This window comes from Mustela lutreola, chromosome 7 (assembly GCF_030435805.1).
Source record: "Mustela lutreola isolate mMusLut2 chromosome 7, mMusLut2.pri, whole genome shotgun sequence".
NCBI lineage: Eukaryota > Metazoa > Chordata > Mammalia > Carnivora > Mustelidae > Mustela > Mustela lutreola.
This window is the reverse complement of record NC_081296.1, coordinates 60,581,275-60,605,577: the sequence shown is the minus strand read 5'-3', so window position 1 is coordinate 60,605,577 and position 24,303 is coordinate 60,581,275. Positions and strand designations below refer to the sequence as shown.

At 42.2% G+C, this 24,303-nt stretch overlaps 1 protein-coding gene across 1 annotated transcript in view; it reads left to right on the top strand.

Moving 5' to 3' along the window:
* The window catches only part of RYR3 (ryanodine receptor 3), a 352,315-nt gene that overhangs the window by 18,901 nt on the left and 309,111 nt on the right, over positions 1-24,303 (top strand). Inside the window, exon 3 of the mRNA XM_059183407.1 lies at positions 14,881-14,988. Coding sequence (XP_059039390.1) covers positions 14,881-14,988 — 108 coding nt within the window. The remainder of the gene's footprint in view (positions 1-14,880; positions 14,989-24,303) is intronic.

Sequence of the window (24,303 nt, the reverse complement as noted above, 5' to 3'; positions counted from 1 at the left end):
GACTGTCCTCTCTTTGGGGAGGTTCACATACACTGCCGCATAGAAGTGGAGGGAGGGTGGGCTCACTGATCTCCCAGCCACCTCTTTCATCCCAGAAGCAGTCCCTTGAGACCTGAGATTTGAATTGTTACCCCAATTAGCTGTGGAATCGAGGTTCAGACAGCTTCACTTCTTTCACCCAAAGATGAGGTAGGTTTTTAGTAATTAATGCAAGCTCTGAGACCATGTCAACAAAGAAGCTATAGTGTTCTCATTGGCAGAGCCTCTAGTAAACAGCCAGAGAGTAGTTTGGGTGCAAAATACAACCAAGAAAGAGGAGAACTTTTTGATGTTCATGAGAAAGTTTCTGCAGTCTTCTCTAATTTCCGTTCAAGCTGAAAAATAAGTAGTGTTTGCTCACTACCTGGTTTTCCAAGTAAGTCATGTCAGAATGTTTTATCTTTAAAGATGATAAGCCTGGGCATCTGTGTGGCTCAGTCAGTTAAGTGTCTGCTTGCACTCAAGTCATGATCTTAGGGTCCTAGGACCAAGCCTGCATTGGGTTCCCTGCTCAGCGGGGAGCCTGCTTCTCCCTCTCCTTCTGCCGCTGCTCTCCACCCCCCACCTGGTGCGCATACATGCACTTGCTCTTCCTCTCTCTTTGTATCTTTCTCTCTCAAATAAATAAAATCTTTAAAAAACAAAATAAGCCTGGCCAGCATCTAGGGGCTTTGGCCCAGAGCTCATCCGGAAGGACAGTGCTCCTCAGAGTATATTCTCTTATGTCTTGTCTTGGGTAGGGCCAGAAATCTGCTTTTTCTTTCTTTCTTTCTTTCTTTTTTTTTTTTTTTTTAAGATTTTATTTACTTATTTGTCAGAGATCACAAACATGGGGAGCAACAGGCAGAGCAGGCAGAGGGAGAACCAGGCTCCCCACTGAGCAAGAAACCCAATGTGGGACTTGATCCCAGGTCTCTGGGATCACGACCTGGGCTGAAAGCAGATGCTTAACCAACTAAGCCACCTAGGTATCTCTCTTTAAGAACCAAAACAAAACAAAACAAAGCAAAAATGAATGCATGATTCTTATACAGGTACTCCTCAAGCCACAATTTAGAAACTGTTGCATGGTTGAATTTGCAGTCATCAGCTTTTGACACCTGTTTCCTTGTTTGACTAAGGAATGATAAAGTAGCTAGCCAGCTTAGGGGTATAGATGTCCTCACAAAATGAAGCAAAGCTACGCCCTTGACTTGATTAGCATCATGTTCAAGCTTCCATATAGCCTGCCATGGAAAGTTCCCAATTGCTATAGTAGTGAATGAAGTTGCTTCTTTCCCAAAATGTAGAAGTTTAATTAGACATGAAACATGCCTTTCATCTCTGTCTTACTCACTGAGGACATAAGGACAGATGTCCCTGGAGAGCAGCTGGGTAATTTGAAGCATTTATCTCTACAGGGTCTTGACATGCTTAGGTCACCATGAAGAAGGACTTTGCTTTTTGAGGTGTGTCATTGCTCCGTCAGTTTCCATCAATGTGTTCATTCTCTCTCATGGAGCCAAGTTAACTCAACCCTTCTGTAGTAGAGGGGGGCGCCTGGGTGGCTCAGTCAATTAAGTGTCCAACTCTTGGTTTCAGCTCAGGTCATGATCTCAGGGTGTGAGACTGAGTCCTGTGTCCGGCTCCACACTGGGCTCAGAGCCTTCTTCAGATTCTCTCTCTCCCTTTACCTCTGCCCCTCCTCCCTCTAAATCATTATTTACTGGAGGTAACTCCTCATTGTCCAGGAGGGGAGGGGAAAGAAAACTCCGTAATCTGTCTTTGAATGTCTATTCTCTGGCCTCATTTTTTTAAAATGATTTGTTTGTTTATTTATTTATTTGACAGACAGATCACAAGTAGGCAGAGAGGCAGGCAGAGAGAGAGGGGATAGCAGGCTCCCTGCTGAGCAGAGAGCCCGATGTGGGGCTCGATCCCAGGACCCTGGGATCATGACCTGAGCCGAAGGCAGAGGCTTTAACCCACTGAGCCATCCAGGCGCCCCTCTGGCCTCATTTTTTGATGGTGAACTTCAGTAGCCTGGGTTAGTTACTTAGTGGAGCTGAGAGGAAGGGAGCTCAAGTCATGGTCCAGTATATGAACTGGGGTAGTTGGGCAGAGGAAGTATTTGACATGTATTTCCTGGCCAGCTTCACTAGATGCTGAGTGATGCGTTGGGTTCAAGTAGGAAGAGACTAACTCTCCTTATGGTTTCCTTGCATTGCTCAAAGCCAGTTTATGCCCTGAGTGAAAAGGGATTGGTGACTTCAGTGAAGAAAGCTTTGGAGAGAATGGGATCCAACCGGTCTTTACAGATGATTGTCCAACTCCATACTTAGAATGTTTCCTGGTAAGAAAGACATTATTGAAGAGGAGCTAATTGAAGTAGGTCATAGGTCTCTCTACCACCACTCCAATGAAGCAGTCTTTATTAGTAGCCCTATGACTTATTCCATAACTAGACAGCTCTATGTCCCACTCCCCTTCTTGCCTATCCCTTCTCCTCCCATCCCCACAACCATCGGTTCATTCTCAGTACTTCTGGGTCTATTTAGTTGTCTGTTCTTTTGTTTTTAGATAATGAAATCATACAATTTTTGTCTTTTTCTGCCTTATTTCACTTAGTGTAATAACCCCCAGGTCCATCCATTTGTTGGCAAAGGCAAGATGTCGTTCTTTTTTGTTTTTTTAAAGCTTTTATGTATTTATTTGACAGAGAGAGAAAGAGCACAAGCAGGCAGAGAGAGAGGGGGAAGCAGGCTCCCCTCCGAGCAGAGAGCCCAATGTGGGGCTCGATCCCAGGACCCTGAGATCATGACCTGAGCCAAAGGCAGAGGCTTAACCCACTGAGCCTCCCAGGTGCCCTGGTCTCATTCTTTCTTATGGCTGAGTACTAGGGTGTGTTTGTGTATCGCATCTTCTTTAGCCGTCCATCTGTGGGTGGACGCTTAGGTTGCTTCCATATCTTAACTATTGTAAATCAGCTGCAGCAAACACAGGGGCACATATATCTTTTCAAATTAGTGGTTTTTGTTTTCTTTGAGTAAATACCCAGCACTGAAATTGCTGAGTCATATGGTAGTTCTGTTTTTTAATCTTTTGAGGAAATTCCATACTATTTTCCACAGTGACTTTACCAATTTATATCCCCACCAACAGGGCACGAGGGTTCCTTATTCTCCATATCCTCACCAACACTTGTTACTTGTCTTTTTGGTTCTAGTAGTCTGACAGGCGTAAGGTGGTATCTCATTGTGGTTTTGGATTTGGATTTCCCTAATGATGAGTGCTGTTGAACATTGTTGCACATGTCTTCTGGTGATCTGCGTGTTGTCTTCGGAAGAATCTCTATTCATGTTTTCTGCCCATCTTTTAGTCATATTACTTGAGGTTTTTTTGATGTTGGGTTGTAGAATCCTTTTATATATTTTGGATATTAACCCCTCATTGGATATATAATTTGCAAATATATTCTCCCTTCCAGTAGGTTGCCTTTTTGTTTTGTTGCAGCTTTGCTGTGTAAGAGCTTTTTATTTTGGTATAGTTCCAGGAGTTTATTTTTCATTTTGTTTTTCAAGCAGTGCTTATTCTAAGTGAATGTCTCTAACTCCTGCAGCTACTGACGGACAGTGCTGACTCCCTGCTATCTGTACATGTTTTAAAATCTGTGTGATGAGTATTATATGCCCCCTTGTAAATGGGGTTGCTTAGTATTAACCCTTGCATGCAGTGCTAATCTTTGTAAATGTAAGCATCTGGTGGTAATAGTTTGGCTCAGAGTCTATGAGGCAGTTAGAATGGATGAGGTCTAGTTCCCCATATGGGTGTAAAAGTACTTTTTCCATATTGGCAAAGAATATTTATGACTGTTACTTATCATCACAAAGGCTTTTTTATAACTGCAAATTTTATGAACATCTGTCCATACACTCCTGCCAAAATATTTTTTGATCCAGAACTTAGTTTATAGTGATATGCTTATTTCTGTCAAAGCAAAAACTTCATGGGGTGGGCAGAAATAAAAACTGCATTTCCACATTGGAATCTGGATGCCATTTGAGAGTGGGAAGGAGTCACTGGGGGGAAAAAATCAGACCATTTGGAAGCCAAGCTGTTGTCCTTGCCCTTCATTGCCATGAGCTCTGTGTTGACCTGAGATCCCGAGTCCACGAGATTTGTGGGGCTGGTGCTGCAGTCAAGGCAGGACCCCATACATTGGAGCTTTCCCCCTAAAGAGATGAGTGATGCTAATGACAAGTGCACCATACAGAACAGCACTGCCTTTGAGCACCCGGCATCTCTTTTCTCTCTGGCAGCCTTCAACTCTAGCTCGGCGTTTTCTCCACTTGCCTTGGTTTCCCATAATGCTTTCCTCAATCATCAACTTCCTGGTGTGTAATGAAATGGCCAAGAGACAAATTCTGTCCTGCAGCCGCTGAGTACCTCTGCTTTGGTGATAGTGAGCAGCCTTACCATGGTTTCCAAGTTCTTTGACAACCATATCATCACTCAAAAGGGAGAAGAGAACACTTGGACAGTGCAATGCTGGTCCATGTTCTTAAACCAACACTCAAGTCAGTCAAGCTGGAGACTAACACATAAATGTTAGGTTGAGCTAGACTTTACCAGCCCACCCCTCTCAGTTTTCACCTCATCCCTTGGTATATCTGCCCACCACACCTCGTTCTAACTTCATCATCTTGGACCCTGTGCTTTTCTAGCTGGTGTTCATGCCCCTAACACCATCAGGGAATCTGGGACAGGTATGCAGGGTCCATCTCCCTGCTGACATGCTGCTTAGCCTCTTTCCTGAGCTCTACTCTTTTTCAGATACACAAGCTCTGCAAAATAACAGTTGATGTTAGAATCTTATTATATATCCACAGAGCTTGGTGTATTACCTGTGCCCCTCGTTAAGCTAGGCTTTTATATGTAGCCATCTTTTTAAAGGACCATATAAAGAGTTGTTTTAGATATCTCTCTCCATAAAAGTAGGTCCATTTTTCTGCTTTGCCACTCAGCTTGTTTTTTCGAGATGCAAGTGTTCCAAGTTTAAGCCTTTTGGCACCTTCCTTACTTAACATGCTGACCATGCTGGGCAGGGCGGGGGGTAGGGGAGGGTCGATGGGGGGATCTTGGCTCAGTCCAGAACCAAACCAGCCATCTAGCCTGTCACTTCCGCTTTCTCCCAGCAGGCAGTTTTAGCCACCAGCTGCCCAGCGTTTTGTCTCTGCTTCTTTGGCTGCCCTTTCTTTCTTATTTTAAAGAACACCAGCTTCATAGCACTAATTTTTGCCAAGCCCTTGGTAACATTCTTCCTAACTGTGCCAGAAACACTGATGCTTGGCAGAAAACTAGGTGTCCAGGACACCTAGATGTTACTCTTGGATAGGATCATTTCAGGAAAGATTATTAAAAACAATGGTCATGTGGATTTCACATTGGGGGATTATTCATTTGAAAGAAAATTTTATATTTTGATGAACTCTTTAAGGAAGGATCTAGAGTGAGAATCTGCTACTTTCCAGGATCCTGAATTCATTTGTTTGGTCCAGTTGTTCTGCAGTGTCTCTCAAATTGGGTTCAGAGACTGCCTACTTCAGAGTCATCTGGGATAGTCTTTGAAAGTAGCTGCCTTGATTAGGGCCCCAGGAATCTGAATTATTAGCAGTCTTACCCAGGAGATTCTCAGCCCCGCCATATTTCTCCATTCATTCTTCCAGAATGAGCTTATTTGTAGTAGCTCTTGTGAGAAATCCCTGATCATCAAAAGGGTAACTGATGTTGCAAGTGTTGCTCTCACTTGAATTAACAATCTTCCCCCCACCCCCAGGAGAAGTCAGTGTCCATTAAATAACCCGTATCTGGACGTTTCACAGATGAAGCATAGGAACTGTGACTGTGGGTGTTTTTAGTTCTTCCTCACTTTTGGTTGGCATTTCTCGACAAGACTTTGGTCAAAGGATATTTGTCCTGCAATTTGGACTTCCTGCTTCTTAGGTGGCCGTGGAACCTCCCTTGCATAGAAAATGTTTCACTGGGGCATCTGAGTGGTTCAGCTGGCTGAGCCTTTGACTCTTGGTTTGGGCTTAGGTCATTACCTCATCCACATGACTGATGGGGGGCTCTGCTTGTCTCCCTTGCTCTCCGCCCCTCCCCTGCTCATGAGGGCTCACTCTCTCTCTAAAATAAGTAATCCTTTTTTAAAAACTTTCAGCAAGTGTTGAGTAATTATTTAATAATTATTTAGATTCCTGGTAGTAGAAGTAGTTTTTATTTTTTTTTCTAGTATCAACACCTTTTAATACCTTCATAGCCTTCTCCCTTTTCCTTGCGTGGGATCAGCTTATTCCATGCCTTTCCTTGCTCTTGTCTTGGAGTAAACCTCAGGCCAGCATGGCATCAGACGCTGCCCTCGCTTGCCCATGGTGGTGAGTGCTTCTTCTTAGTAAGTCTCTTTGTGCTGCAGCAGTGATTTTCAACAGCTGTCAGTTTTTCCCGAACTACTCCCTCATCCTGTAATGGACATGTACCTAGGGGTGCCTGAGTGGCTCAGTCGGTTAAGCATCCAACTCTTGATTTCGGCTCAGGTCATGATCTCAGGGTCTTGAGATTGATCTCCGTGCTGGGCGTGGAGCCTGCTTGAGATTCTCCCTCCCACTCCCCCCTCACTTGCACACACCTATAGACTGCTGGATGCTGAGGGTGTTGTGTTCCTGTAACTGACTCCTCAGGCATCGATCAGAAGGGACCTTCGTCACTTCCTTCTTTCAAAGATAATGACCTCTTCCTCCTCTTCTTCCCCAAAAGAATGTTTTCCAGCTATATGTTTAAATTTTGTGATGGGTGCCTGGTGGGCTCAGTCGGAAGAACATGTAACTCTTGATCACAACTCAGGTTGGGAGTTTAAGCCCCGTGTTGGGTGTAGAGATTACTTCAATGAATAAATCTTTAAAATACATGTGTACCACACTACTTATATATAATGGCTTTTGTTGGCAACAGTATAAGCAAAAATTGGAACTCAACTGTTATGAATAGTGACTGTCTATACTTTCAGAAAGACCCTCTATCCTTTATCATAGCAGAGCATTAAAACATAAAAAATTAAGCAAGTTTTTATACATCTTCAAACTTGTTTCATGATAACCGCTCTTAATACAGATAAGCAAAATTTCTTCCCTCAAAATGTTTACCATCTGGATAGGTACATGTTTCAAATCTACACATGTCTATCTTTGGTGGAAACCTGTCCCATCTTGCCCAGAGTTAAATTGTCTCTTGGAAGAGAGCACTTATGTGGGAAGTCCATCTCAGATGTGACAGCCTGTGTGATCTTGCCTGCCAGAAACCTCAATTTTGTGAAGTTCTTCATCTCTGATTGTCTCACTCACTGCTTTTGTAGCCTTTATATTCCCAGTGGCTCTTCCAAAATAGAGAACTCTGAGAGAGTCAGGAATCTAATATGAAACCCTTAACTAGTCATTAAAATATAAAACTTGAGAGGAGGCAGCCTAGTAGTTAGAATTCTTCGAGCTTGGGGTAGGGATGAGACCTTCAGGAGTACTGACACAGGGTCAATCAGAAAGAGCTGAGTTTGAAATTCAGGATTTAGGTGTCATTTCCAGCATGTGATTGTGGGGCAGCTTTTTCAGCGCTTGAGTCTGTTTGCTCATCTGTAAAATCGGTTTAGTATCTCTTCCCTAAGGGTCAAGATTAGTGTTAAATGGGAGAATATTTATAAAGAATTCAGCACAATACCTGGTAAAATTATATAGGTCAGTAAATGGATGCATTTAAAATGTACATATGGGTTCTACTCTTGTTTCTCCACTTGCCCGTCAAAGTTTTACCCAGTTCCTTTGTACCTCAGTTGAGTTGTCTCTCAAACAGTTGTAGAACCATCCTGTATCTTTATAGAAATCCAAAAGCTAGGCAACATCTTCATATTTAAACATTCAGTGTATAATTTTATTATAAATTTATCAAAAACTTAGAGATGACAAAGGTAGGTTTAAAAAGTACTTAACTGCATAAATATTTACATAAAACCTGGTTGGGACAAGATGTGGGTATTAGTTTGGTTAATGACTGGTTCTGCCTTTTCAGCATAAGCACGATACAAATAATTATGTATTATCAATAGGAGAGGAAGTCCACAAAATGAGCTCATGTCTGCTGTATGGAGGTGAATGAGATAATGTCTGTCAAGTGCTTAAAGCTCCTGAAATTCAAGTCACACATGCCATCTCCAGCCATCCTAATGCTATCCTACATGGAAAATCGGTCTTACCCAATAGCACCGTGTACCCAACTGGAATATCTTCTGGAGAAGAGATTAGGTTTCTGTGCCAGGAAGCTTGGGAAGCCTTCTTGTCCATGGTCTTTTAGTTAGGACTACATCAAGCCATCACAGGGTGATGGTTACATCTTTTCTTTGAGGTGGTATAGTGAAATAGAACAAACACGATGCATCTAGAAGCCAGGCCACTGGGGACTGAATCCATCTTTGCCTGTTACTAGCACATGCAGTGCTTCTCCCCAGATGCCAGGCATTAGAAATGACCTCACCTTGCAGGTTAGACTCTGTAGCCTACCCCCTGGAGTAGGGCTGAGTCCATGCAAACCCATCAGCACATAAATATAATGCGGTGTCAGTCACATACATGCACCTACTTGCTCAGACCTGGGGCTGGCGTGGGAGGTATGGGTAGAAAAATGAGTAAGCAGGAGTTGTTCTCTACCTTCTCCTTCGTTTGCCTACTCCCTTCACTGACTCGTGACACTCACAAGTGCTTGAACCTTTTTCTTGGGGGAGCTGGATGAAAAGGCAAAGGAAAGTAAGGACAAAGGTTCAGTGAAACTTGTAACTTAAAAATGCTGCTTGAGGGCTCAGCGGGTTAAGCCTCTGCCTTCAGCTCAGGTCATGATCTCAGGGTCCTGGGATCGAATCCCCCATGGGGCTCTCTGCTCAGCAGGGAGCCTGCCTCCCCCCCCCTCTGCCTGCCTCTCTGCCTACTTGTGATCTGTCAAATAAATAAATAAAAATCTTTAAAAAAAAATGCTGCTTCAACTAATGGAATTTTAAACAGAAGGGAAGAAGACACAAGAAAATGGATTGAATAACTCCCCCGTCTTGTTCATTCATTAAACAAAAATTTGAGTTCTTTTATGTGCCAGGAACTTCTTGTTCACATAAACCTTCTTGAGGCCAGCCGCCAGCCTGGGCTATGCTTTCCTGATCACAACATTGCTGAGAGGGCCCTGTGTCCTGCAGGACATAGAACTCCGACCTCTCCATTGAGGACTGAATATTCTCTTTTGCGTTGTTCTATAATGTCTTTAGTACAGTAGGTTTAAAATTTCTTAAAGGACAGGGGCGCCTGGGCGGCTCAGTGGGTTAAGCCTCTGCCTTCAGCTCAGGTCATGATCTTGGGGTCCTGGGATCGAGCCCCACATCGGCTCTCTGCTCGGCGGGGAGCCTGCTTCCCCCACTCTCTTTCTGCCTGCCTCTCTGCCTACTTGTGATCGCTCTCTATCTCTCTGTCAAATAAATAAATCTTTAAAAAAAAATTTCTTAAAGAACAGAAGCCAGGCCTTTTCTTTTGTTCCCCACAGCAGCTAGGGCAGTACTGAATGTGCATTGTGGTACTCAGATACCGGCTGACCTGCTTAATGGACGTGGAAAAGGAGAGTAAGGCTAATTGGGCTGACTAGAGGCTGCATCTCCAGGAATTCTCTTATTAAGGAGAATATGCATCATCTTCTCAGATTCCCACTCTTTTCCCAGATGAGCCTACCTCTGCTGACATCTGAGGGGATACCCATACATAGTCACAGAGACCTCCGCTCTCTTGTCATCAATCTGTTGGCCCAAATGTGAGGTTCCGGTGGATAATTTGCCAAGTACAATTATCATCTCTGTGGTCCTTTTGATATATGGTGTGGCTTATTCTTGAACCCCAGCTTTTTTGCACTCTTTTCCATCCTGGTCATCTTCTTCATTTCCTATATTCCATTAATTGCCAGGTCTCACCTCTCCTACTTTCTCAAGATATTTCAAATTAATTCTCGTATCTCCACATTCAACTCCATTACTTTAATTCACGCTATTGTCACCTAATAACAAGCGTATGGCAACAAACCCCTCATTTGTTTCTCTGCCTTGGTCTAGCCTCCTTCAGAATGGACCTGCCAGGATCTCTCAAAAATACAAATTTGATTAGACGAATTCCTGAATAACTTCCTTTAATGATGTTCTCTTGCTCTGAAGATAAAGTCCAAACTCGTTGACAGGGGGATTCAAGACCCTCTCAGTCTAATGCCTATTTCTTCTTCAACCTTGCTTCTCTCCTCCCTTTACTTGCTTCCCTCTCTTTTCCCTCTCTTGCTCCCATCTTCTCCACCACCTCCCTTCCCCACCCTTCTACCCCAGCCACGTTCAATTCTGTATGCTTCCTCATTTCTTACTCACTCTGAGCCTTTGGAAGCATACTTTGGAAATTGTCCATTTGCTTCCCTGACACTGCACTTGACCACACAACCTTGAAGGCTGGGGAATTTGCTTTGTCCTTACACATAATAAGAACCTCAAAAATACTAGATCTGTAAATGAACATATAAGTGACTTATTGATGTTCTGATTTCAGTGCTCTGTGATGGATAATATCTGACATTGGTTTCTAGGTACCAGACCCTATTTTTAAGTTCTTACACATAAGAACTGTCTATGCTGAGAAGTAGATACTATTGTATCTCTATTTTATAAATAAGGAAGCTGAGACAGAGACTAAGTTACCTGCTTATCCTCGTTCAACTAATAAGCAGTTGAGCAGATATCAGACCTCATGGAGCCCAATGTTAAAAGAGTATTCACACTTAACTAACATACCCAATATTGGTTTTAATTCAAAGCTATTGATACACTTAGGTGGTGTATCATTAAGGCTTGACTGTGTGAGATCCAGATAGATTAATGGAGAAGTGGAAGGAGACCCATGACGGGGCCTTTTGAATCGTAAACAAGTTGGCGAAAGGGCCCAGCCAGCCAGGCAAGTGCTCGCTCCAATTTGCCTACAGCCACAGCCACCACCAGCCACATACTCTCAGAGAGTCTTCTAGAACACAGAGTCCATTCAAGAACGCTGGAGCTGAGCACTTGCTGTTCTTTGTACTGGAGATACCCAAAGTAGAATGACACAGATTTTTCAGGATACCCACATTCCAAAACAGACTGCACTGCTTGAGAATTAGCAAGCCAGAACAGAGTGTGGTTCACAGGGGAATAGAGGGAGGACAGCCTCTCCCCCACTTGGAACTGACTCCCTCTTCCTTTCCCCCAAAGCCTGGCTAGTACAAGCCAGCACAGTGCTGAGAGCTTCTTGTGAGGTGCTAGGCAGAAGAATGCTACGTGAATTTGACAGCAAGAGCATCAGATGCCCACCATCTTGCTTTTAGTAAGCCTGAAAAAAAGCACTTTTGGTGCAGTGAGGAAGATGTTACATGGATTTATGGACCATGGGGAGTCCACAGGCCCTCCCTTCTACTTCCCACATCATGGAGCTAAATGAATACCTAGCTCCTGGCTTTTGCAGGACCCTGGAATCTCAAGGTTTTCTGGAGGGCATTTGGGAATGTAGCACTTCTCTAGGCGGCGGACGGGGCTGGGGAGAGAGATGAAGAGCTGTGTCAGAACAGATGTCAACAGAGCCCTTCTCTCCATGCTGAGAATCAGTAAACATGGGCCACATGCCTGCCAGGCAGAGTGACTGAGGCCCAGGCTCCAGAGTCCAGAGCCGATGAGCCGCCCTCCTGGGGGACTCTCATGCTGCAAACAAATTAGCTTTGATGGACGAGTGGCCTTTGCTCATTCTTGAAGAACGGGGAGGTGGGAGCTCAGGCCTGTGTGGAGCTTAATTAAGGCTGGCAGCAGGTGTAGCAGGTCAGCTGGCTCTGGGCTCTGCTCTCTGTTTATATCACAAGGTACTACTTGCATTTTGTCCTTCTCCGGATACTCCTGTTGCCCTGTCTTTTCCCTCGCCACCGTCCCTATGTTGTTCTGTGTGCTCTTTGGCTGGTGTCACCTTATCCCCAAGCACCGGCTCCAGCTGAGGACCATACTCCAGAGGTAGAAAAATTAAACCGTAAGGAAACTGTGTAAACCAAGGAGAGGTACAGGGCTCTCATTTGAGGGTTTTTCTCCCACGGCTGTTGTCTCTCGTTTACGTGCGCTGTTTGTACCAGTAATGATGTCATGACTGCCTTGGGACTTACCTATCTGGAGGAAAAAGACAAATCTGATTGGAGCATGTCTTGTGTCTCTATTACTGGTGGTCTTCCATCAGGATGGATGATGGCGGTGCTGGGAAAATGCTCCTTTCTCCTGTCCAAGTAAACCAGACCCAGGAAAGAGAAAAGTGGCTTTGAATCACACAGTCTCCTGCCACGGCAGGATATCTAGCCCTGGGACCCGTCTACAGAAGACTTATGTCTACAGGAGAATGGACTCCATAGGGTTTTTGTAAAAGTGAGCATGAAGGCTGAAATCATTCAGTTGGTTAGCCAAAAAGTACCCTTAGGGGCTCCTGGGTGGCTCAGTAGGTTAAAGCCTCTGCCTTCTGCTCAGGTCATGATCCCAGGGCCCTAGGATAGAGCCCCGCATCAGGCTCTCTGCTCAGGAGGGATCCTGCTTCCTTTCTTCTCTCTCTCTGCCTGCCTCTCTGCCTACTTGTGATCTCTGTCAAATAAATAAATCTAAAAAACAAACAAAAAAAAAAAAACAACTTTAAAGTACCAACCATCACTGCAGACATTCCTGAATAAAAAAATCTCCAAAACACCTGCTTTCCTGAAGTGGAAGAAGAAGAAACACACAAACTCTGTCTCTTTGGCTTCCTCTTCTAGTGACATGAGATCCAGATAGACTAAGAAGTGGTAGAAAGGAATCTCTGTGACATTTTCTGCAAAGGCATTGCGTTTGGGGAAATGGAGTTAGATGATATGTTTATGGTGTAAGACCTTTAGGGAAGTGTTCTGTCATAGTGTATGCTACTTAGAATGATGCTGTATATGCTCTAGAAACATTTCCTGGATGTGATGATCAGCCTGGCATTAACAGCTGTTGGCTCGCTCAAGTCTCATACAGATGAGTTAATTACCTACAGCAAGAGCAGACTTTGAAGACAAAGCAAGAAATATACAAAATAAAAGCTGTTGTCTCTTGATTATAGTTTCTCCTATAGTCTTTTTCATAAAAAGAACAAGGAAATTGTATGTTATACCAGAATTCTAGGAAGATTGGGTTTTTAGATTTTGGACTGTGGTGACCCTGAGTGGAAACATGCTTTGTAGAAAAGTCCTCAAAATTTAAGTGGCCCAGAGGTCCTTAACCCCTGGGATAGGATTACCCATCCTTGACTTGGCAGTCTAAACACTTTAATAAAGGGAAATAGTAGGTCCAGCAAGTAAAACATCTTATTTGGTGGTGTTGAGGTTTGCAGGGGGATAAATAATGTATGAAACACTTCAAAATTAAAGGAAACTTAGAGATTACCCATTTCATTATTTTACAAATGAAAATGTTGACATCAGAGGTTATCTGTGCCTGAGCAGTGGGCTTGCTTTGGCTTTTAAATTGGACATCCATGGAAACCACTTTACCTGTCTCAGAGTGTTAGATATAGCTGTTGGTGACTTCTGGCCCTCATTCCTCAATCTTGTTTTCTCCTAGTGACCATGTTCTCCAGTGCCCCATAGGAAACAAAGGCTTGGTATGTGGTTGGTTATAAGCTATATTCCCAAGGAAATTGGCAAATCATGAAACTAGAGTCTAAGCTCCTATGAAACAGTGATGTGTGCTTCTCACGACCAAGCGCTGTGTTTTCTATAAATGTAATATTTAAATATTTGCTGACTGAAAATATTCTAGTTGTGAAGAATAGCTTTAATATTTCCATCAGTGGTTGGAACAGTGTAGATAGAATTAAGTAGATAGACTTTGGCTTTGAATCTGACTCAGCCAAATAGAAGCCATGACCTCAGGCAGCAGACCTAACTTCTCTCTGTCTTCTCTATGCCTGTTTCCTTGGCTATAAACTGGAATGTTAATAATTCCTGTCTTACAGGGTGGTTATGAGGATTAAGGGAGTTAATATATTCAAAGCACTTAGAACAGTGCTTGGCACAGAGAAAGTACTTACTAGTCAGTGTGCACCAAAGGCTGTCTTTAACTGTTATTGACAAATATTCTAGAACAAGCATGATAATTATTATGTTACCTGAGCACATAATAAATTAGAGTGATTATTGTAGGAGTCTTCAGCTCTTATAATTCTGGACACTTCTTTGTTCAGAACTATATTTGTACAGCTCTTAATTCCCTCTATTGCCTCCAAGTTTTCTTAATAAGTAAATAGATTCCCCATCATGGTCACTATTGCCCAGAGCCACACTGTGGTCTGTCCATTGCCCTCTTACAGATTATCATGGATGAGGTCTCAGTGGCTTTGTTCCTTTGGTCCTACCCAGGCATCAGTGTTGATCAATGTATATTTCCTTTCCCTTCTTCAGCAATGCTGTGTGTGTGTCCTCTCCTGTATGTACCACCAACTGCAGTCAAGTTGGTCCTAAGAGCTTGGTCACTGTTTCCTTGAGATTTAGGGATTTTCTTCTTCTCATTCTTTAGAATCCTTCCTGAAACCCACCTTAATATGAATAAGAGAAATCTACCTTTTATGTTCCTAGTCATCCATCCATCCACCTTTCACTGGTTGATAAGCTCTTTGCCCTTGAGATTGTTATTGTGTGATCTCTCCCCAACTGATATGAGAAGGTATCCTCATTCTTGTTTTATTTCCACAGTATGTTCCTCCAGATCTCTGTGTCTGCAATTTTGTGCTGGAACAGTCCCTCTCTGTGAGAGCCCTGCAGGAAATGCTTGCCAACACAGGTGAAAATGGCGGTGAAGGGGTGAGTACCTGATTTATGTTGTAGGTGGGGATTGGGACACACCATAGCCCAGAAGTACATACTTCATTTCATTCCTCCAGTTTCAAACCATGAAACCTTAAGATCCTTGACTGATCCATATAGAGATACTAAAACTTTCTGTGTTTAATTCTTATTTCTGAGCAACCTTAATCCTGCTTCCTTTGGATTAATCAACTTCCATCATAAAATGGAAGAGATCACAATTGATGCTGCATGAGCAGAATATAGGTCATTGAATCTAATCTCCTTCCCTAACCCATAATCCACCAGAATGTGAGGAGGGCATTGAGATGGAGGGTGCCTATTAGACGTTCTTTTTTCTTGGAAAATTCTCATCAAAAATTTATGACTGTCCCAATGAAGTACAACTAGGTTATAGCATTTTCGTGAGGATTTCCAGTAGAGTTCAGTCTTTGACTCCCAGAACTCCACAATTTCACTCATGATGAGAAAATGTAGAGCAGTCTTGAGTTTCTATTGTTACTAGAATGGTCCTAAGTATTAAACTGAGGACTTATGCTCCTAGCTTTAACCAGAGACTTTTAGAATAATTTTGACTTTCTTTCCCAAATGACATACATCTATTTATATCCAATTATTATCTGGCATTTTGACTCTATGGCCTGAATATCTCAAATCCAAGCATCTCTCCTTATCCCCCTTAGATACCGTACTAGACAACTATCCTGTCTTCTGGGTTACAGCAACAGCTTACTAACTGCTTTGATTCCTTTTGTACTTACCCACCTCTGCCGCCATTTTTTTTTCTTTCAGCTATTATAATGTTCTTTCCAAAATGCAGATCTAATCTTTATACTTCCCTGTTTTAAAAACCCTTTGTCTTCCCACTACCTTGAGAAAAGTTCCAGATTCTTAACTAGACATAAAGCCCTTCAGGTTTTGTGAGTCCTGCTCAGCTTTCCTGTCCTATCTCTCACCACATCACCCCAGGCACTCAGTGTTCAGCCATATTGAATTCCTTTCACTTCCTCAAACATGACAGTGCTCTTTTGCCTGTGACCATGTATGTCAGCTATTCCCTCCATTTAGAACAGCTTCCTCCTCCTCTCTATCATCCCCTGTGTAATTTCTACTTCTCCCTCAAGGAACCAGTTTAAATATCAGATCTACTGAGAAGACTTTGTTGACCCCACAGGTTTGGGGTAGGTGTCCTTGCTTGAGCAACAGTCAGTAAATAGTTTTCCTCATTCTGTACTAGAATTGCAAGTCTAATTTTCTGCATCCTATACAGGGGAGTAAATCTCATAAGGGTAAGAACAATTTGTAGGAACTAGCACAATTTATTCTCACTTGACTCAAGTGAACTACAGAAGAAAGAAATGTCTCATTTGTGGTAGAAGAGCTGATGACCATGGACTCAGGAGAACCAGTATTTACATGTAGGTCATCTTCCAGCTCGTAGTGTGATCTTACATGAGGCTTATTATCTCTTGGGGTGTTCTCACCTATAAAATTAGAATGTTTAATTAGTTTTCTAGGGTCTTTAACACCAGTGTTTGTGATTCTTCGCTCTTCTGGTTTAAAATAATATGCTTTTTCAGCCACCTGAGAATAGCTTTTTTTTTTTTTTTTTTCCGCACAGCTTTAGCACAGGTGAGTTTTTTTCCTTTGGATGTTCATTGCAGTCTGTGTCTGCTTCCCCCTTGCATTAACCTCAGTACCAGGGCTTTCCTCCATAGGCATCTACCCATCAGCTCTGTGGAACAAGTCTATTTTTAACTCTTTACTCTTTTTCCAAAACCAACAACTCATCATTGATAGACCTCTTTGGTGAGGGGGAACTGGTTGATTTGGAATATTAGCGCTTTCAGTTTCAACCAGCTAGATTCTGCCTACTTATGGCCAACGGATAGAAATTGGGAAGGTAGAAGCTATGTTAATTGGAGAACTATCTCTTGGGCATTCTCTTACCCTGTTTTGCTCAAAAAGTATATTTGAAATGACTTCATTTTCATTTAGCTTGAGTGGTTCAGAAAGTTCTGTACACGACAAAGTAGATGCAGAAGTTCTGGTTATAATCCTTGCTCTTCTTAATTGCCATGCACTTAAATAATAGTCTTAGCTTGGTTTGTCTTAAGAATAAATAGCCATCACCCTGTTACCCCAGTTGAGCACTCGGTGTTATACACAGCTAATGAATCATTGAACACTATGTCAAAAACTAATGATGTACTATATGTTGGCTAATTGAACATTTAAAAAAGCACAAGAATCAAAAAAGAATAATAAATAGCAAGTCATTTTCCAAAGAGAATGTGAAGACCAACTTGTAAGAGTGAGTACTTAGTTTGGAACATACAAATAAGACCTACCTTAAATATCAGCCATGTTGGAGGAGAAGGTTACTCAATATAATTATATATTTCAGGGGCCATCTTAAATTTGCCATATTTAAAAATCAGTACATTAAATCTTATTAGGCAGTTCATTCTCTTTGAAAATTGAGTCCAAAATAAATGACCTGTGACATGTTTATTAAGTATTTATTGGATAACAGTAATCATTACATGGGTCAGACTCTGGAATTCCCCACGTGTCGTGTTGCCTTTTTGTGCTATTTTACCAAAGGTAAGAGTTCTCATCTTGATGCATATCATCATCATCATTATCATTAATGAGTGATCTTAGAACTAAGAGGAAGAGACTAGGAAGGAGAGCTGGAATCTTCTGGAATTATTAAGATGTTCCTTTTTGGTGGTTCTATTAACTAGACACCTGGCTAAGAGCTTCAGCTCCTGTAACCCTCTTGCAATGCTCTCACAATTCCATCTGGGTTCCCGATCTTTACTGTGAGAAATAATATTTTTATATAACCTCTTGAGTCTGACTGTTTTGCTTTCCTGAAGTGATTCCTGTGCACATTTACCATTAGTATTTAATTTGATTTTAGACGATAATATTCAGCAGGGAAGGAAAAGGGGAGGGGGAGGAAGTGAGTTAACATGACAGACCATAATGATTCCCTGGGAAGCCTGGGGATGTTTGAGTGGGATGACGCTTCCTTTGTATGCCAGTCTATTCTGTTTGGAAATAGGCATTTACTGCTTTTAAATAGATATTACTTTCACTAATGATCATGACTGCCACCAAATGGGATGCTTTGAAGAGTGTAATTTTTCCTTCTAGCCATCAATTGGTCCTCATGTAGTGTGTCTGTTCACTGCTGTGCTGCAACTGAACATGTTTAAAAAATGACTTCAGTGGTTTGTTTATTCACGTGATCAGGGTACAGAAGTCTCTTTGCAAGGATTTACAGTTCTGTAGCAATTCCCCTTGCTAACGGAAAACAAAGGTGTCCAGCTTTGTTTAACAACAGAGTTTGTTCTTGAACTGTCCTTAGCTATTGCAAATAGCTTGTGGGACCCAGCTTTGTGTTGAAAAGGAGAGAAAAATGAGGCCAAGAACGTGGGGTGCTCCCCAGAGTCTGCCCTAGCTGAGTTCATCTTAGGGTCAATTTGACTCTGATTAAATCCTATCTGATTTTATTCTGGAGAAAATTACCAAGAGATAGATGTTTGGCACCATAGCCAGTTAGACTGAAGTTTGAAGTAAAACCCCTGCATACAAACATTAAAATATTTTCACATTTTTGATTGATTGGACCTACCATATGTGAAATACTCAGATGCTTTCAGCAGGACGTGCTGTGAAAAGAGATGTTGGCCTGTCCCTCCGAGCCCTCCATCCCACCATCCCTTAGAAATGACTTTGAAGAGAGAGCAGGCAGCATCTGGTGTGAGAAAAGTTCTGTCTTTAGAGCTGGGCAAATGTGTTTTCAGTCCAGGCTATATGCATCAGGTGACCTCTAGGGCTTATTTTTCCTTTCTGTACCTTACTTTCCAAATCTTCAAAATACAACCTACCTCATGGCGTTGGGTAGAAGAAATTAAATGATAGAAATCTCTACCAGTCCTGAAAAGATACATTGGTTCCTCTTCATCTCCTCTCCACTCCCTCCTTTCATATTCAAATGCCTCACAGGAAGGAGAAGTCCACGCTGTATGACCAGGTGCACAGAACTCCAAGTGGGTTTTGATGTGAATGGGCATAATGCTTCTAAAACTGAAAGGCCTTGATTAACACAATTACCAGCTGCACTTCTTCTGATAAGGGCTCCAGTTTTCTCTAAAACTTGACTTAATCATGGTTAGACTTCTACCACTTAAAAAAAAAAAAGCTACACATATAAAATGCATTCATGTTATGATTGCCCTGTTAATGTTATACTTTATATAAGACAAAAGAACAGATAACATCATGAGCACCTAAGATCTGCTTCACTTTTGTTGCTAGAATGTCCAAAATGCTAATACACAATCAGCCTTTTAACCTTAGCTGGGAGATGTGACCTGGAAAGCTATTACATCTGCAAGAGCTCTTCTCATGGCTAACCTCACGGAGAGGTAGCTCTTTAATTTACCCTATTACTTTTGCGATCGTCCTACTAACCCACAAAGGAGCATCAGACGCCTTTCATTTTTCCCTATCTTTAGAGGGGGAGTACGATATGCAATAAAGCTGCAGGAGAAATGCACCTGTGTGGTCTACAACACAGTTGCCTGAGGAGGAAGAGCTGTGCCCCCTGAGAATCTAGGGATTGTTCCCTGGCACTATGTGGCCTTCGAACTGGCAGTGAGACTTAATCTCACATTATGCTGTATTTGTGTAAAGGTCATTAAAGTACATGTCACGAGATACTTACCTTGTAGTCAAGGTCAGGACATTCATCCATTTTATAAAGCCACAGAAAGGTGGCAACAACATTTCAAAAGAATGCTCAGAAGATACATCTACCTTGAGCTTGATAGGTAATAAAGAAATCAAAACAGGTGATGAGGAGGAGGGTTAGAAGCCGCTTAGCTAAAGTTTGAACTCAAGCTGTACCCAGATGTAGAGATCTTGTATGAACTCATCCAGAACAAAGAAGGCTGATCGGATCCTTACCTCTTTACTCCTTATCCCCGAGTTCCCATTTCTGTATTGTAGAAGAGATGGGATGCCCCCTCATCCAGAGTTAGCCTCTCAGTCTGAGTTTTTTTATCTTCCTTTCTCAGTTGTCAGCAAAGAGCCAGAGTGAGAATTGATTTTGGTATGTGTATGGAAAGGGAACATGACTGATGGAGGAACTATGTACCCAGTTCTAAATAAACCGCATCCCCACTGACATTTTTTTAAGACTACATTTTTTTAAAAGAGAAATCATTTAATGAATCAAATCTAACAGTAGGCATTAACTACACCTTTAGAATAGTACATAAGATTTCCTTTGGAGAAAAACTACAAAGCCACTTCTGCATGAATTATGCTATAAGTCCTAGGACCTGTCCACATATGCCCTAAAGCCAGGGTAGCCAGGACACACCAAAATAGCCCCACAGGGGTTCAAGTTCAAACTTTCCTTGCCCTTGTTGGTAAAAGCCACTACCTCAGGCTCTCCAAGTACCTCCTCAGTACCCACACTGAGGAGCCCCTCCCCCCTGGTGGTTCTACCTGAGGATAGTACCCCTGCCTCACGCCTAATTAAACCTATTGGTGAAATAGGTTTGGGCGAGGTTATGTGTCAAAAGCCACTTTTTACACTCTTTGCTGTGTTAGAGTTCACTCAGGTTGGCTCATGGGAGGCAGCCTGTTTGAGGGATGAACCTGGGAGGCCAGAGGTTAGGGTTAGTCCTGACGCTGCCCCCTGGGGGTCTGACTGTGCCAAATCGCCTACTCCTCTGGGATTTTGTTTCAGGATCTCTAAATACAGACACCACGTAGATGGAAAAGAACTTTCTCCCGTGTGTGAGGGTTCTCATGCACCCAGTTAAAAAAGGAAAAACGTCACTACTCTATTGTTCTTGTGTGTAGCCCGTCACTGATGAGGTGTGGAAATGGTAGCCTGTTTGTGTTAGCCACTGGTCTCGAGATCCTGGCTCCCATAATTTTAGGTACAGTTGAATCAGTGTGTTTATTCTCTTGCTACCTTGTTGTGGACAAAGAATTCCCCAAATTCAGTCTAAGATGGAGTGATAACTATATAATTTAAAATTTTTTTTGAGACCTGAATCCTCTATAAAGTTTTTTGTAGGAGAATATGGGATGTATTGGATATGTTCTGTAGCTTTGTCAGAACTTTCTTCAAGGAGCCAGATATCATTTTCAGAAATTAACTAATCATGAGGGGCCTCCACATTAAGGTTTTTAGTCTTTTTTTACAGGCCAAATTCTCATCCAACATCTATCCCCTTTTGTGCTCCTTTCTTTCCCCCTTCTTATAGTTCTCTCGCATGTTATGCTATGATTTTAGACATTTATGCTGATAATAATGGATTTTAGTGTTTCTGATAAGCTGACATTTATGAAAATGCATGCAGGTAACTCATAATTCATTTTTGAGCTGGCCTTTTGATAACATATCCAATTAAAATATGCCATCTGGAAGACCTTAGTTCATGGTAAAAAGGTATCTCTTCAGTTTAAAAAAAAAAATCGAAATGATTGTTTGCAGTGTTTCTAAGAAAAAAAAAATTCCAAGTTTGCCTAATGTAGTTATGGACCATTTTCTTTGGGAGGATTTTCTTATGTAAAGGTAATTATGAAAAGTGCACACAAATTTAGGCGGTAGCATGCGGCTTTCTTGTTTCTTGATTACATCAGCACTGTACTGGGGGGAGAAAGTAGAAACAAACTTTTACATCTAATGCCACTGCTCACCTCTCACTAAAACAACCGCATGCTCACCAGGTGGGAAATCTCCCCTCTTCATTCTCATTGGGATTTCCCCCCCCTACAGTAAGCATCAGTAGATAATTCAAATTACTTGAAAGCTTTCGGCAAGACCTGCATCCAATAAATATCCATTTACTGTCTTGTTTTTGATTTTGCTAGCTCAGTGACCTATCGGAATGGGTATGTTATTCACTCCTTTAATATACATGTACTTTGCATGGACAACTGACTTCAGCTTACATGTAATGAGCCGGGCTTCTCATGTGTGAGTGTCCAGGGCAAATTTCCATTCTTCGTGCCTCTGCAATGAAAACAAACAAACAAACAGCCCTGCACCACACTTCAACCTCATGGAATTAGACGGGGCTGCACACTTCAAAATTGGTTGCCAGGCAGCTTGTTAAAACCGCTACTCTGCAATTAGAAGAATGGCCCACCTGGGGGGTCCTTTTTTCCCCCCGTGAAGACATTGAACATTTTTCGAGTCTCTTTTTAAATTCTGCATGTGGTCTGGATGGCTGGTGGCCCTAGAGATGACCTTGGGAAAATGACAGAAGTGTGCAGCCTCGCCTTCGCCCCAGCTTCTCAGTGCTCCCACCCTCTCCTAGTGCCATTGTGGGATCCCAGCGCTGCTCTTCCGTGGGGCTGTAATTCATCATCAAAATGGAAAAAGCTAGTTAGTCTCCCCTTCTCATCCAACTTCCCTAAAATGAACTAGCAGAAGAAGGAAATGTTACATGCAATCATTAAGAACAACCATGAAGGTTAACTAGCTTTTTACATTTCTTCATATCCCAAGTAGAAACATTTTCAAGTGAAAGAACCCATAGAGTGAATTTTTAAAGCTCCTGATGAACCAGTCCGCTTCCCTCCTCCCTGAAGATAGTGTTCCAGCGTTAGTGAGATTGCCTTTTCTTTGGGGAAATGTTTTCATTCTGAGTCGGGTGCCTCTTATTTAAAACCGATTTGGCTTTGTGATTCTGGTGGTGTTTTGCAAATGTGGTAACATTTAGCCTTGCTAATGTTACACAAACCCTGGAGTTCTTTTCTTTCTTGCTGTTGACCTTCAGTGCTCTGTTAGTCTAGTCTTGCCCTGACAACCTCAGCATCCTAGAAAGCTTGAGCTTCTTTCCTGTGGCTGGACTAAAGGCAGTTCCTTGTGCTGTTTTGGTTTTGACATTTTAATTGCAAAAAAATGTAAATATTTTTATTAAGGTTTCTTAGAGGAGTGAGGAGGGATTGGGGCCTCTAAGCTTTATCGGGGGTGGGGGGCATATTGATGAGAGATCTTTCTGAATTTTAAAAAATTAACTGTTCAGTTGGGGGGCAAAGGGGCAGAGATGGGTTATAAAACTGGATTCCAGCAGCAGCATTTTTAGGAATGTGTTTTAATTCTAAATTATAAGGTATTTGAATTTAGGTGAAATCTTTTGTGTTAAAACCCTTGCTTACTTTTTAAAAATGGAGTACATTTAGAATTCAAGAAATCCTGGGAGAATAGAAACCTTTCAGTTTATTAGACTTTTTCTTTGATCGTGTAATTTACTTTTTAACAGCTACTCGCGTTTAAATTATGTATTTGTAGGGAGAATTGAATGAACTAGAAAAAAACTCCAACTTATTTCCATTTCATGAAAATTTAATGAAAGCACCTATGTGGATATTCTGGTGAACAAAAATTAACTCGGTGTCAAAGAAATCCTGGTCTCAACTGACGTTTCAATCCTCAGTGGAGTAAAAAGCCTGTGGCTAGTGCCCCAAGATTACTACTATCTGGTTTAAGAATGGAAGACCCTGGGGGTGCCTGGGTGGCTCAGTGGGTTAAAGCCTCTGCCTTCAGCTCAGGTCATGATCTCAGGATCCTGAGATCGATTCCCACATCAGGCTCTCTGCTCAGCAGGGAGCCTGCTTCCTCCTCTCTCTCTCCTACTTGTGATCTCCATCAAATAAGTAAAATTTTTTAAAAAAAGAGAGAGAGAGACTCTTAATCTCGGGAAACAAACTGAGGGTCCCTGGAGGGGAAGGGGGTGGGGGGGATGGGGTGTCAGGGTGATGGACATCAGGGAGGGTATGTGCTATGGTGAGTGCTGTGATCTGTGTAAGACTGATGAATCACAGACCTGTACCCCTGAAACAGATAATACATTATGTGTTAATAAAAAAATTAAAAATTAAAAAATAAAAGAATGCACGAATGGCTGTTCCCATGTCCGTGGGACCAGCACCGCATGAGTTTTAGCTGAAGAACAGCCTTTGGGAATTGGCTTGAGAAGGTGTTTCCTCTTCCCCTGAGTCCTGCCAACTGGGCCAGGTGGGACCAGTGATGGAAACTCATGGCAAAGACTGTTCCTGAAAGACCTCTTCTCCTGTCTTGGGTGAGATATTAGAAAGGTAAGTTGAATGCAGTACTTTAAAAAAACAACAATTAGAAAACAAATAACTATTTAGATATATACACATTAAATTTACAGGACTTGGCCTTAGGGATTTCCAGAATTATTGCTGGGGTACTCAAGGCTTCAGGTTCTGTCTTTTCAGTGGGTGAGGGTAACTGGATTGGGA